General features: G+C 32.3%; 2 protein-coding genes across 2 annotated transcripts; one reads left to right on the top strand and one right to left on the bottom strand.

The window, feature by feature from the left end:
• Positions 1–6,760: 6,760 nt before the first annotated feature.
• LOC121172743 (protein AGENET DOMAIN (AGD)-CONTAINING P1) lies at positions 6,761–9,058 on the top strand. The gene is made up of 2 exons (XM_041004855.1): positions 6,761–7,116; positions 8,529–9,058. Exons 1-2 carry the CDS (start codon positions 6,765–6,767, stop codon positions 8,576–8,578), a joined length of 402 nt encoding a protein of 133 aa, XP_040860789.1. The 5' UTR covers positions 6,761–6,764; the 3' UTR covers positions 8,579–9,058.
• Positions 9,059–9,883: 825 nt separating this feature from the next.
• On the bottom strand, positions 9,884–13,922 carry LOC100791387 (DUF21 domain-containing protein At2g14520). The gene is made up of 12 exons (XM_003533100.5): positions 13,502–13,922; positions 13,334–13,410; positions 12,698–12,781; positions 12,496–12,609; positions 12,096–12,182; positions 11,875–12,014; positions 11,698–11,785; positions 11,396–11,469; positions 11,057–11,226; positions 10,649–10,911; positions 10,232–10,278; positions 9,884–10,129 (listed from the first exon to the last, which is right to left on the bottom strand). The coding sequence occupies exons 1-12, from the start codon at positions 13,680–13,682 to the stop codon at positions 10,051–10,053; spliced, it is 1,404 nt and encodes a 467-aa protein (XP_003533148.2). The 5' UTR covers positions 13,683–13,922; the 3' UTR covers positions 9,884–10,050.
• Between the last annotated feature and the right edge of the window lie 1,934 nt (positions 13,923–15,856).

Below are 15,856 nucleotides of genomic sequence, written 5' to 3'. Positions count from 1 at the left end.
ACAAATTCCTTGCAATTGAAAAATATAACTGCAAGCGGTGCAGTTTAATCCCTCTCCACTTTCCTTGTTTTATTTTTTATTAATATTTTGTTTGATTTTAAATTTATATATATATATATATATATATATATATATATATATATATATATATATATATATATATATATATCACTGGTCAACATTCATCCAGTTCAAATATGTTTTATTTTGGAGATGTAACAAACAGAAAGGATTTCTGATATAAAACATTTGATTTGTCTAATTAACTACACATTGATTTCAAATAAATTTTATTTGGTTTTTGCCTTTTGGTTTATATATTCTGGCTGTGTCCTGTAGAACTGTAGGGTCAGCCGCGTAATGAATAGTATTTATATTATGCTACAGAATTACGCAGCAATGCGGCAAAACCATTAAATGGGATATTTTTAAAAAAAAATTATCAAATGATATAAATTTTTAATTGATACCCAAAAATAAATAAGTTGTAGGATCTTCTGATTACAAAGTCATAAACTAACTTATGATTTTTGTTTTCTTTTTTCTTTTCTTGTTAAAGTCAAAAGAATTTATGATTCTGATATTTTTTAATTATGACTTTGAAATCATAAATATTTTATATTTTTATTAGAAGTTATAAATTATTTATGACTTTAAAATTATAAATAATTTTATTTAAATTAATTCGGAACGCCAATGATCTCCACCTACGTGAAGGGACAGAAGGATAAGGACGTGAGTGACACGCTTCATATTATAAAAAAGGCTAAGACTAAAGATGTCTCTTAGGAAACAAGCAGACTAGCAACGCACCACCATAGCAAACCAGCAACGCACCATGGTGAACGTGATGCAACGACCCAAGCGCGCAACTAGCCCACCCATGCATCTCGAAGATTACATCTAACGGAATCGCTGAGCTGGTAGGATCCTACTCGTTGTGATGATTATGCTGTCGAGAGCTTGTCCCTAGCCTATCTTTTTGCGTCATGCACCATGCATCTGTTATTTCTTTCTTGTAGTTAGCTCCTTTTGTGTAGTTGGTTAAGGCATGAACGTATGATGCCTATATATAGTTGTTATCGTGTAAAGGAAACACAGATGAATAAGAATATTCTCATTCCTTATCTCTTTTCTTGGAGGCTCCTAGTTCTCCAATTCTAGGATTGTGCTTAGGATCATAAACATATTTGGTGCTTTCATTAAGAGTCTCCCATGGCTGAGTCTATTCACTCAAAGTCTAACACGGAGCGAATCGAAGAAGCCATTGCCAAGTTGACTTCGAATCAGCTCCACTATACCACCACGCAGAACCACGTTACCGCCAAGCTCGACGAGCTCCTCCAAAGGGTTTCCGCATTGAAAACAACCTCCACTCACCTGCTTCTTCTTCTTCCGTGAATCCTCACAACCTAGCTCCGCCTGCTTCGCATCCTCACCTCATGAAGCTAGAGGTCCCACGCTTTGATGGCACAGATCCATTAGGTTAGATCTTCAAAATAACACAATTTTTTGAATGCCATGTTACACAAGATCAAGAGAGGCTCACCATCGCCTCCTTCTACATGGAGGGTACGACATTAGCATGGTTCCAATGTGTCATACCTTAATTTCGTCCGGGGACCATTGTTTGGTGGCATGCAACCTTCGCTTGACCGCCTTGAGGTACTTAAACATCCATCGTTAGGTAATCCGTGAAGTTCCGCAACGTTCCGGAAGTCGAAAGCAAGTATTGTTGCATAATCCCAAAAGTTCCGCAACATTCCGGAAGTCAAGAAGAGCCTTGTTGCGTAATCCGTAAAGTTTTGCAACATTCCGGAAAGGAAATGGGTGTCGTTACGTAATTCGTAAAGTTCCGTAATATTTTGGGAAGAAACCGGTAAAAAAACACGACAAAGGGAGTGTATTTAGCAAAATGGGGTGTGTGTAAATAAACAGGAATGCATTTAGCAAAAGGGGGGGGTGAACTTATCAAGATCCTCCACGTTTTGTTGGAAAATGGTTTTCGGGGCTTCCAGGGCTTTCATAATGCTTCCGTAAAATTCCTAAAAAACTTTGAGTAAGCCTATTTCACTTAATATTGGTAAAAGAGAAGAGGAAAAAGAGGGAAATCAAGTCCTATATGCTTTCTTAAGGCTTCCGTAAAATTCCTAAAACCCTAAATAAGAATATTTCACCTAATATGGGTGACAAGGAATAGAAAAAAAAAAAGAAGAAAGTCAAGTCCTATATGCTTCCTTAAGGCTTCCGTGACTTTTCCGTAAATTACGAAAGAGGGGGTGAACTTATCAAAAGCAGGGTGCAAATAGCAATTTTCAAAATTTCAAATCTGGACCTTCCAAAATATTTTCGAAGCAAGGTTGCTTCTGGAGGAAGCAAATCCAGAAGCAATCCAGAAGCATGGTGAACATGATGCAATGACCCAAGCGTGCAACTAACCCACCTAAGAATCTTGAAGATTTCATCAAACGGAATCGTTGAGCTGGCAGGATCCTACTCGTTGTGATGATTATGCTGTTAGGAGCTTGTCCCTAGCCATTATCTTTTTGCATCATGCACCATGCATCTATTATTTCTTTCGTGTAGTTAGCTCCTTTCGTGTAGTTGATTAAGGCACGACCGTATGATGCCTATATATAGTTGTTTTCATGTAATGGAAACGCACATGAATAAGAATATTCTCTTTCCTTATCTCTTTTCTTGGAGGCTCCTAGTCCTTGAATTTTACGGTTGTGCTTAGGGTTTTTTACGATTTTAGTAAAAAAAATAAAAACAATGATAATCTTAAATTAATTTATGATTTTGTACTAAAAAATTATAGAATATCCCATTTGAGGCTTATTTTTTTTTTACCAAAAAGGGTATATTTTTTCATTATTTACCAATCATGTGTAAGTTTTAAAAAATTACCTAAAAGGAAGTAAGTCGTAACAGGTGTTACGACTTACGACTTTCTAATGTCGTAAAATTATTTATAGCTTCAGTTAATATCTTTTACCACTTTCAAGTCGTAGGGAATTTTTTTATTTTTGATTTTATGACTTTAAAGTCGTAAAACCTTTTTTTTTTTTGTTTACGACTTTGAAGTCATAAATCATTTTTTGTAATGTTTAAGTTTTTTTTTCAAATTTATAATTTTTTATGGTTTTTTTTTTTTTTAATTTTTAAAAAATTATTTAAATGTATAATAAATAATATTAATTTGACTTATTATTAGTATATTTTTTATGGTTTTATTTTATATGTTATTAATTTATTTTAATGTTTTATTATTTAAAATATGTTTTATATTTTTAATACTCTTTTATTTAAATATTTTTGTTTATTTAAAATTTAGATAATCTATTAATAAAAATACATAATAAAATTAATACATTAATATAAAACACACAATACAAATTAAAAAAATATATAAAAAGTACAAACTATATTAGTCATGTACTTGTTTATATGGACCGTTAGTATGATTATGTCCTTCACTTCTACATAATGAGTATTTTTTAGGTCTATTAGAAATTGGTTTGTGATGGAAGCTCCATTGGAGCTTGTAGGCCTAGGATCTTCTTCATCAATGGATTCCTTTGCTTCTTGGAAGATGAATGACAGCGGAATGGAGAAAGGGAGAGAGAGAGGAGACGCCACTTCAAGGAGAAGATGAGTCTAGAAGAAGCTCACCACCATAGGAGGCCATGGATAAGAGCTTGGAGGAAGAAGGAGATGAATGAAGGGAGAGGGAGAGAAGAGCACGAAATTTTGTGCTCTAAATGAGCTTTGAAATCTGAAGTTTAATATTCAAATCATCAAAGTTGAAAAAAAATGCACACACATGACCTCTATTTATAGCCTAAGTGTCACACAAAATTAGAGGGAAATTCAAATTTCACTTGAATTTGAAATTGAATTTGTGGAGCCAAACTTTGGAGCCAAAATTTCACTAATTATGATTAGTGAATTTTAGTTATGGTTCAGCCCACTAATCCAAGATCAATTCCAAGATTCTCCACTAAGTGTGCTTAGGTGTCATGAGGCATGAAAAGCATGAAGGACATGCACAAAGTGTGACTATATGATGTGGCAATGGGGTGTAGTAAGCAAATGCTCACCTCCCCCTCTAAAATTTAATTGGATTGGGCTTCTACCAATTCAATTAAATTTATTTCCAACCACACACATCAAATATCCACTTAGTGCATGTGAAATTACAAAACTACCCCTAATACAAAAATTAGTCTAGGTTCCCTAAAATACAAGGGCTGAAAAATCCTATATTTCTAGGATACCCTACCTACATTATGGAGCCCTAAATACAAGACCCAAAAATAATGAAACCTTAATCTAATATTTACAAAGATAAGTGGGCTCGTACTTAGCCCATGGGCCTAAAATCTACCCTAAGGCTCATAAGAACCCTAGGGCCTTCTCTTGCATCTCTGGCCCAATCTACTTGGAGTTTTTCTATCCAATGCCCTTGCGGGGTAGGATTGCATCATGTCCATCTCATTATGTATTTGAGTAGTGGTCGGCCTACCCGATGTCTGTCGTTGTTTCGAAGGATTAGACATAAAATATGGACCTAAATATTGAGGTCATGTGTCTTCACTTCCAAGGGAACGAAAGTGATGTTGATCAACTTTGAAAATATTTTCCAACTTGTGTACAAGGTGAACAAAATCATCATAATTTAAATTGCAAAAAGCACACGCTGCAATTGCATACGAACAAGGTATCAAAGTGCTTGAAATTTTCCACAATCACATGACCGTTCATTCAATTTGACGGTGCATGCCATTGCTTGTCGACCAAGTCACGTATTTACAATTTCTTGAACCTCAAACTCCCTTATTTCTTGAACATACATGCGAACATGATGCGAGGTAGCAATTTGCTGATTTTCTTGCATCATGACATATACGTCTTCAAAGTACCTATGTCCTGCCTTTATCATATTCATGATTTTGATGCCATTAGTAACAAATGAATCATTTATTTTATTAAATGTTTCATTGACTAAGACAGTAATAGGTAATGCTCGGGCTACCTTCAAAACAAAATTCATACATTCGACAAGGTTGGTAGTCATATGGTCATGCTGTTTTCCTTCATTGTAGGCTTGAGTCCATTTATTTTTAGAAATTTGATCCAACCAATCTGTTGCTTGTGGAAACTCTTCTCACATTGTGAGCAACTTTGCCTCAAATCATGGTTTCCTCATCTCATATCTTATGCCAAAAGATAAAACAATGAGTAATAAATATAGTAAAGATGTAATAAAGCAACAATATGATGCATGAAATAGGAAAGAAGCATACCCATATTGATAACTTGTTTTTTTAAGTCAACATTTTTAAAATGTTTGTTGAAATTTGATGCAATGTGGCTAATGCAATACACAGATGAAATATATCATGTGAAGGAGCACTATCTACTGAGGTTGTAAATCTACTTTATAATTTTAAAAAATTCTTGATATTATTATTCATTATTATTTCTAACTTTGTAAAATTGAGTCACAGTATTATCCTAATCATCACCAACATCAATCATATGCAGAACCCAATGTACCTCCCGTGCATGTTCTGGATTTATGTCCCAACATCATCTTTCACAAGCATAATATCAATCAACAGGCTTCTCTGGATACGTGTCTCAAGGATGTCAACAAAGTTTTCAACCAGTGGGGTTCTCACCGTATATGCCTCAATATTCATTTCAAATCCCTTCTACCTCAAATATTTTTTATGGCCCCTCACAAATGTTTGGCACCACTTTCAGCACTCCACCATCTGCATATAATCTACCATCATGTTATCTTTCATCATTACCTACTCAAATGCGTGACATGGGTTGTCATGAAGATGAGGAGGATGATGATAATAACAACAATAACGATGATAATGATGGTGATGATGATGATGACAACGGTGATAATCATGTTCTTCAACAATAACACACAATTACAAATGAGCATCCTAGGACAAGAGGAAGTAGAGGTCGTAGACCAAGAGAACAATAAACATAGGCAAATCAATTTTCATTTAAATATAATCAATTTTTAAATTAAAGTGTTTCAAATTTTTAACATCTCCTTTTAATTTTATAATGTATTTTATTAATAGATTATCTAAATTTTAAATAAACAAAAACATTTAAATAAAAAAATATTAAAAAAATATATAATTATTTTAAATAATAAAACATTAAAATAAATTAATAACATATAAAATAAAACCATAAAAATATACTAATAATAAGTTAAATTAATATTATTTATTATATATTTAAATAATTTTTAAATTTTTTTAAAAAATAATAAAAAAACCGTAAAAAAATTATAAATTTGACAAAAAAACTTAAACATTTAAAAAAATGTGATAGACAACTTCAAAATCGTAAAAAAAAAGTTTTATGACTTCAAAGTAGTAAAAAAAATTAAATAAAGTTGTAAATAATTTTATGACTTCAGTTAAAAAAATAAAAAATCATAATAAGTATTAACTTAGAAGTTGCAACATCTGTTGTGACTTATCTCTTTTAGTTAATTTTTTAAAAGGATTGAAAAACAACGAAAAGGTGAAAAAAAAGCCCCCATTTTGATATTTTTTAAAAAAAATTACCTCCAAATTGATCGTTTTGTCCAGCAATGCAGCATGAAAAAGTAAGCATTTCGTGCTTATATATATATATATATATATATATATATATATATATATATATATATATATATATAATTTTTTTTTTCGATCACTCGCTATACATTGTACAAGATGGAGCCCAAAGCTATCGTTTTCGAACCGGGCTCTGCAGTGTACTTCATCATCTACGGCGGCTCATGGTTTTCCGGCACCATCATTGGCTGCGTTGACTCCGACAGATTCTTGGTCCAGTACCGTCGTAATTCGGTTGAGAGCACAGTTGTTAGTCTTCACCAGCTCCGACTACTTCCTCCACCGGAGAGCCACCGGGAATTCAAGTCGGGCGACAAGGTGGTGGTGTTCCACGACCACCGCTGGCGGGATGGCCATGTCACCGCAGATTTAGTTAATGGAAGGTTCGTTGTGTCTTTCAGAGATTCGGAGGAGATGATGCTTCCAAAGGAGCAGCTTAGGGACAGGATCAGTGAGTTACCTGACACAGTTCTGCTCCACATATTGAATTTTATGGACACAAAAGATGCTGTTAAAACAAGTGTCTTGTTTAACCGATGGAAGAACTTTTGCAAAGCCCTCAGTCTGGGATATTCGGTTCCTTAGGAGGTATCGGAAAAGAATTTTGAAATATAATAATATCAATTCATACAAATAGAGAAGAAAGAGTTCTCTATTGATTCAAAGCTTTATCTACGGGATAGGGACAGAGAAAGAGAAAAAAAGGGACAATTTCACGTATTACTTTTGGTCAAAAAATCGATTTGATGTTAATTTTTTTACTTTTTGCTCAATGATGAATTGGGTCAAACTATCCACAGGACCAAATCTCATGGGAGTTAAGGAATGATGGAAGAAAATAAATAAATAAATAAAAATGCTGTAGAAGGACTCGTTAAACTCACATTATCTCCTAACCTCTTTGAATTGGGGCTGGTTGGGGCGGTTGAACCTCTTGAAGGTACACGGGGTGGTTGAAAATTTTAAGAAATTTGCATCTTGGATTTTGTCTAGCCAAGATGACTCTTATTCCCTGCTTAAATCTTACTATTCACCCTAGTTGGACCGAGCCCGAACTCCTAGATAGGGTCATCAAATATGCTCTGTTTCATAATGTCCAGCACTTGATATTATATATATATATATATATATATATATATATATATATATATATATATATATATATTCAGGTTTTAGACCCAACTTTGAGTCCCTCCCTTTAATCTTTTGCTCTAAGTCTTTGACATATCTTAAGCTTTGGAATGGGTGTGACTTTTCTGATATAATACTTCCAAAATGTCTGCACCTATGCATTAAAAAGCTTGCACATTGGATGTGTCAAATTTACTGCAACTGACAATGGCTGTGCTGAGCCCTTTTCAAACTGCCCCCGTTTTAAATTCTTTGATCCTTATAGGTTGTTCTTTGCATAATGATGCACGAGTCCTCCGCATATCTAATTCTACCCTTTCTAGATTGACAATATTTGGAGGACAAGCTTGTCAAATTCTGCTTTCTACTCCAAATCTTGGCTCTTTTACTATTTTCAATGGAACTGTCAGTCACCAACTCTTCTCCACATGCAATCTTTCTTTCCTTGGAGAAGTAAATATTGACATGAATTGGGATGGAGGTTCAGATGAAGGTTGGGGTGAGGAAAGTTCAATCATCATGAAATAGCTACATGTGCTTTCCAATGTAAAATTGTTGACATTTTATCCGCATGCATTTCAAATAATACTAGGCGCAAGTTATTAGTACCTTTTCGCCTCTTTATTTTTTTTTAATATTCATAACTTGTTTGCATTCATATGTCAAAATATTTGATTGCTCTCAATTTCAAAATAGCAATTTAAATGCCTCCAATTTACTCCAATTGTGTAGGAACTCTCAAATCCCATTTCAATGAGACCTCAACCTCCGAGTTTTGTTAGATTGGAGTCACTGAAAGTGAATAAAAGTTTATTTGCAAACATGTCTGGTGAGGAACTAAGCACACTATTGGGGTACTTGCTTCAAAATTCTCAAATGGACAGACTTGATATCATAAGGGCTTAAATTATATCCATGCTTAATTCTTTTAGGCTAAGAATTTTACAGAGTGTCCAGTTTTTGTCTCTATTTTATTTTTACTTTTCTCCTTGTCCTGAATACTCTTTCTTACAACAAATTATAGGTTGATATATATATTGTAAGTGGCTTGTTTATAGCTTATGTAACCAGAAACTCTAATTTTATTTTTTTTATCTATCATTGGTCTTTAGTCCATTTATTTGAATGGGTGTGTTTTTTAATGGCAGTTTCTTGGGTTAGCTAGGCTTTTGTCTATGAAAGATATATATATATATATATATAACAGTATTTATCATTTTATTTCACTCTCATCTTTCTCTACCCTCTATGTCTCTAGGTACTGGTTCTAACAAGGATACAGTGTTACTCGTCCTCAAATGATTTGTATTAAACTCGCTGTTTATTCAATTGCTTTGTTCTATTAGATGAGTAATGCCTTATACATTCTTTTTACGCGCAAGTCTTTGGAGTAGTGCTTAGTTGATCATTCGTAATGTTTGACCAAATTAGTAGTTGATCTGAAATTCATTAATTATGGATTTCTGGATGTTTTGGATGCATATTGCATGATCAGACATGATTTTCAAGATTTCAGATAAGCTATTATATTCTATGGGTTCATGTGGTTGTTTGATTATCTTTCGAAAGCAAAGTGAAAGAGCTAACTATTTACAGTGTTTGAAGAGTTTGAAATTATTATCTGTGTACTTTGACAAACCATCCAATTTCTCAAATATGTTTTTGTACGAGTGTTCTTGTTCTTGGGATTGCTTGTTTCGAGACATTTATTAATGTGGGAGAATCAAACTAAGGATTGTATTTTTGTCTTATCATAGGTCAACCATCTATTACTTGGAATTACTTCTCAACATTTCATGTTTGGTTTCAGTTCCTTTATTTGCATCATTATGTTTGTCGATTGTCAGACTACCCTTCAAAATTAATCTATCCTGTCTGAGGAAGGACTCCTTGATAATATTGCTTGTCTATTGTGTTTTAGACTTGTCGCAAAGGCTAAATGCGTTGCTTGTATTTTACAGTTGTTGATGGTTTCAAGTTTCATACATTGTCGGTTTAAATATTTTCGAACTGTCAACCAATTAGAAATCACTATAAATATAATTTTTAACATAATTGTTACAAAAGTAAACTATCTTACTTGGTAATCTATGACAGTGTAAAAAAATCTTTTCACTGTCAATGTATTTGAATTAAATTCTATTGATATCTAGGAAATCAAAATCATGATGTTGGAACAAAAGTATCCACACTTGAGCTTTTGGAATCTTAATGTCGCTGAGACTAAACATAATAAATAATGTTAGAAAGTTCTTTAGCGATGACCAGAACCAGAATCCCTCCTTGAAGATCTTGATTGTGACCTTAGAGATTGCAGCAGGTTAATTCTAATGCTGAAAATAAGAAAAATTGAAGCAGGGAATTTGTTAATTGCTATCAATTTATTCTGGGGGAATCAGAAATGAATAATTGAAATTCAATATAAATTCACTCACTTCTTTTGAACGTGAACATATTCATCAGTTTCATCCAGTATGTCTCCCTTGTAAACGAAAAATTAGATAGCGCTCAGCATGGAAATAGAAAACATGAGTACTGGTGGTGTCCACAATGGAAAATACCTTTAGCTTGAGATTTCAAAAAATGATGAAACATTTCACTACTTGATTAGTTCGTAGTTAAAAAATTTAAGATATTAAACCTTAATGAGAATAAGATCTTAATAGAAGTAATCTTATCCCTGCTTCCCTTTATCTTTTTGTCTTAGTCATAACCATGTGGTCCATGTGTGTTATCATCACTAAAGGAATGAAATATTATCTGGTCTCACAAACAGGAATATGAAGTATTCGGCACTTTAGACATAAAATTAGGAAAACAAATGAAGTTCTAGAATAAACCCCCATGCTAACCTGTAACAGTTCCTCCATGACATCTTCCATTGTGATGATGCCAATAACCTCCTCATTTATAACATCTGGAAGAGACTCTATTTGTTCTTGTGAGAAATATTCATTTTCTTGTTCCCACTGGTTGGATTCTCGATGTACTTCACCATCTAGTTCCATTACATTTTTTAATGTTGGACTATGAAATTCTGCATCACTAGAGTTTAAACTGGTTTCATGTACAGAACTTCTCTGACTTATTTCCAGGACAAAGGAAGAATCAGATTCTGAAAATCCCAGATTGGCAAACATAAGTAGTGATTTAATCTGTTCCAGTAAACTAATTTTTTCTACTGTTGTTATGCAATTCATCTTAAATAAAATGTTATTTGATTTGATATGACACCATGGCTAAATTCTGTAAGATATTACCTACAGAAACTTGAGCCGCGTTTGATATTTTATTAGTAATTATATTCAAAAAGGTAGGTGCGCCCATAGTGCTCTCTGTGTCTTTGTTGGATTTCAAGACAACAGCCATGTGGCTGTGACCCTTCTGGAATTGATTCAATATCTCATATAGTGGCCAACTTTCATAAACCCTGTTACATAATTATTAAGTGAGCAATATCATGTAATTAGTATACTAAGTATAGTACTAGTGATTCATGCATGAATGAAAATCACAAGTAATGTATCTGATGGCCATCCTGTTTTTGAAGGCCAGATGGCACGTGGCTTGTAAAATTCCAGTCAAATTAGTTCTATTACCTTGGAATTTTCCTTATAATCAAATTCTTTATTGGGGTCTCATCTTCTGGGCGGCAGAATATCAAGTTTTTAACCTGTGCAAAAGTATTAATAGTAATACCATATGAATAAAGATATTAATAAGCAATGTTGAGAAACAGAAGCAATGTCTCAGATGTTAAATGGAAGCTTTCTTCTTTGCCTTCATTAATTTGTATGAACATAATGGCAATACTATACTGCCCAAGTTATATATTCAAGATTTATTGCAGAAAATACTTGAATTCATTCTATTTCCCATATGTTATTCTTCAATTGCTTACCAATATGAGGCCAATAATATTTCTTGGGTGCCCAGAATGTATAGGTATTCGACTGTGACCTTTGCTCATTATTTGTGTCATTGTATGCCTGATGACAAAGGTGAACTGCATTTATAGATGATAGATTGGGAGCAAAACATTTGTATGAGTTAAAAGTTATGGGTTATGACATATTACATGTCAAGTTTTGAATTTATATCAAGAGAAAAAGTTTCAGATATGGGTGTCATTGCATCTTTAGCTGTCTTCCTAGTCAAATCTATAGCACCTGTGATTATAGAAGTTTCATGATGTGATAACTCTCCACCTTTCCCTGCCTGCACTTGAATATTTTAGCTACTAATTTCACACTTATGATTAAGTTAGTCCAGATGGAATATACTATATATGAAGAAAACCTCATTTGCATGTAAGTCCACAAATGTCTTCAACTCTGATCTTCTGAGAAGAACTGAATGTTCTTTCCCTAGAGCCCAATCCAGCACCTGCCAAAATAGAAAGATACTTAGAGATATTAATTGAATCTTCTCAAAAGATTCCTTTTACAGACAAATCACCTTATATTGATGTACTCATGAAATTTTCCTTGAGAAAACGATAATGTGTCTATTCTCTAATTCAATATTTTTTTTTAGTTTTTCATTGTCCATATAACTGAGTAGCAGAATGAAGCAGTTCTGTTATTTCTAATTTCGGTGCAATGAATCATCAATTACAAATGAAATACGTGACACTGACAAATGAATAAATACAAAAATAAGGACACATACACTAACACACACATAACATAAAATTTACCTTACTAGCAGGATAGGTTATAGGGAAGAAGATCAGCAGAAGCAATTGAACAAAGGGAGCCATTTTTGCTCCTAAAGTTAGTCCATATCGAGAGCACACAGCTTGAGGTAAAATCTAAAATGATAAATGTGATGTGAGTTAATTTAACAAAAAATGTGCCTTATTTGATCACAACAGGTTCATTTTTAAAAACAAACATTACCTCTGCAAACACAGTCACCAAGGGTGCTGACACCAGAATAGTAAACCAAGTTGGGATGATTGAGTCCATAAAAATTGGCAGTGCCTTGAACGAAAAGCAGTCAGAGTCATCCTTAGTGAATGATGTTAACAAGAATCATTTATAGTACATCATTTAACAGCTAAATATTACTATATCCTCAATAATACAATATATCTTATAAGTAGTGTGAGCATTTGCTTTATCAGCAAATTGAAGTTAAAAGGGACATTTTAGACAAAGAAAGGAAAAACAATTTCTAGGCCTTATATAATTACTTCACCATCTAGGACCTGTTAGGATGCATTTTTCTAAAAATACTTCTAAGAGAAAAAATAACAAGAGAAAAAGAAAATACATTTCTCCATAGGCTAAAATGAGTTCTCTATTAGCTATTTTGTAGAAGTTCTCTTATATAGGTTCTCTAAAAGATGAGAGGACATCTACAAATTAATCAATGGAGAACTTATTTTAGCTTATGGAAAAACTCATTTTCATTTTTTCTTCTTATTTTCTTCTCCTAAAAGTATTTCTAGAGAAGCTTACCCAAACAGGCCCCTAGTATATGTGATTCTTTAACCATATTAACTAACTTCATACGTGCTATACACAACATACCTCCATGGCCAGTGATTTTCCTAGAAGAAGTGTACACAGGACAAAATGTCCATTCTTTACAAAAGGTTGAATCCTTTCTGCAGATATAAAGTAAGATATAGTAATGCCAATTACGCTGAAGAGCTAAAAAACTGCATAGTGACATTTAAGATGGTAAAAACCATAAACCTGCATGTTTTGTGTCTTTTGGTCGACCGGCCTTAATGAGTACCTCAAGATCCACTTGGCTGAAGGACAGTAGTCCTAGAGCTAGGCCTGATGCAATGCCTGCCAGTGACACAAGCACCAGACATATAATCAGAAACACCCAGAAACCAAGCTGACAACATAGGAATTCATCTTCTTTCATTGTGTGATATCGTATAAAGTCTGGTAATAATGTTGGGTACTTTTTGTGAAAATGTATCCATATTTATTGAGTGGTTAATTCAATGTCTAGGCTTTTGAAGAGAACTGGCCATGAGTACTTTTTGTGTAGAGACAACTTGACGGTGAGGAAGAAGATAGAAGATAGATACAAATAAATTCGGCCATAGAAACAAATAACATTCGGCTCAAAAAGATGCTGTGAATATGTGGATTCTGAGAAAGGAATAGCATTTCAAATAAGTACAGGAGTGTCATTCTTGAAATACAAAACTATATATTAAAAAAGGGTAAATAGTGACTTTTGTCCTTGAATGTATAATTCGATAACAAAAAATGAAAATCCAAAATTTAGTTTCAGAGAGTCTAAAAAGTACGGTATATTACCATTAACTTTTTTCTGTCACCGTTAATAAAATAGCCTATGTGGCACAAAGGGACTCAACGTGACTATATCTAATTGTCAGCATAAGAACATATTTGTCATATAATATTTTTTGACTTTTCATCTTTCTACTCCACTGACAAATGCATCCCTCAAACATGAAAATATAAAATTTAGTCCCGAAAAATGTAAAAAATGCGACAAATATATTCAAGTAAATTGTAACTAATTATTATAATTTGAAAAAAAAATTATAATGATTGCAACAAAACTTTTTAACAAATTCATAAATTAAATTGAGTTTAAAAGAAAAAAGAATACTCGTTTTATAAACTATAAATAATCTTTTTACACTTTCATGCTTGATGAAAGGTTTAAGTAAAAAAAAATGTTAATTGTAAAACATTATAGTTAAATTAGATCCATGAATAATTTTTAGGGAAAATTGTAATTGTAATGACACTTTTAATTTGTAAAAAACATTCACCTCCTTTGGAATGATTTTTTTAAGGTTGTGATTTTTTAAATGATCACTCAATAAAAAATAATTGTGTATGATTTAAAAAAATTAAAAATCAACAAATTTTTATTATAATTTATAATTTGATGTCATTGCATATACTAATAGACATTCATATTTTATTATGAAAAATTTATTAAAAAAATTTAAATAAATAGTGTTTGATTAAATAAAAAAATGATTCTTTTATCATTTCACAGTAAAAAAAAATTTTTTTTTCTATGTTGATAGCATTTATTCAAGAGTTAATAACCAAAGGATTGATTTTTTTTTTTGTAGTTGAAGAAAAGTAAGAATAATTCAAAGCAATAAAAATTTACTTCCATTAGTAATATTTTATGCATGTCTCAACCATTGATGAAGCTTAAAAATTATATAATGGAAATAGACACGTGTGATATAGTTCTCCCAAAATTTTGTCACAATTATTATAAGTTTTTCTAAATTATAATAATTAGTCACAATCTATTATTAACGTCTAGACATATTTGTCACACTTTTTACATTTTCGATGACTAAATTTTGTATTTTTATCTTTCAGGGACGCATTTATCAACGGGGTGAAAAGACGACATGTCAAAAAAATATTATAGGACAAATATGCTTCTATGCCGACAATTAGAGATGGTCACATTGACAATCATTTCAATGACAAATTTGTCCCTCTGTGCCATATAAGTTATTTTATTAATAGTGACAGATAGAAGTTAACAGTCGGATATATTTGTCGCACTTTTTATACTTTCAGGGACTAAATTTTGTATTTACATTTTTCAATGATACATTGCCGAATTACACATTTAGGGACAAAAATAAGTGGCTACATACCCTTAAAAAAATAATTTGTTAACACCTACCCTTGAAAAATTTATTTTAAATACTTTAATTTAGTTTTTATTCAAAAACAAAAATTTTATTTTTATTGTCTAGATCACAATATCCTCTGTGAGAGAATACCCAAGCCAGTTGACCCATGCATTTAGTGGTAAAGAAATTTGTTATTGAACCTTTGTATTTTGGATTTAATAAATGCCTTTTCTTTTCTATTTATTTTTTTTACTTTTAGTTGCTTATAAATCTATTATAAAGATTGATATCAACTAAACCACGATGCTATCTGCAAATGCAAATTATAATTTGATTGCAGGAATGGTTTTGTTTTGTTAAACTGCAGACAAGAAAAATTGATTTGATCGATTGAATGAATGCTTTTTGTTATAGTAAAAGACATATAGAAAGAAAAAAGTTTAGG

The sequence above is a fragment of the Glycine max genome, chromosome 9 (assembly GCF_000004515.6).
Source record: "Glycine max cultivar Williams 82 chromosome 9, Glycine_max_v4.0, whole genome shotgun sequence".
NCBI classification, from domain to species: Eukaryota; Viridiplantae; Streptophyta; class Magnoliopsida; order Fabales; family Fabaceae; genus Glycine; species Glycine max.
Note: the sequence above shows the minus strand (reverse complement) of the source record. Positions and strands in the feature narration are given on the sequence as shown.

Coding starts and splice junctions, on each gene's coding strand:
- LOC100791387 (XM_003533100.5), bottom strand. CDS start 13,682: ATGAAAGAAGATGAATTCCTATGTTGTCAGCTTGGTTTCTGGGTGTTT. Junction 13,411..13,501: donor AAAAGACACAAAACATGCAG/GTTTATGGTTTT, acceptor TTATATCTGCAG/AAAGGATTCAACCTTTTGTA. Junction 11,470..11,697: donor ATATTATTGGCCTCATATTG/GTAAGCAATTGA, acceptor ACTTTTGCACAG/GTTAAAAACTTGATATTCTG.
- LOC121172743 (XM_041004855.1), top strand. CDS start 6,765: ATGGAGCCCAAAGCTATCGTTTTCGAACCGGGCTCTGCAGTGTACTTC. Junction 7,117..8,528: donor GCAGCTTAGGGACAGGATCA/GTGAGTTACCTG, acceptor CCAATTGTGTAG/GAACTCTCAAATCCCATTTC.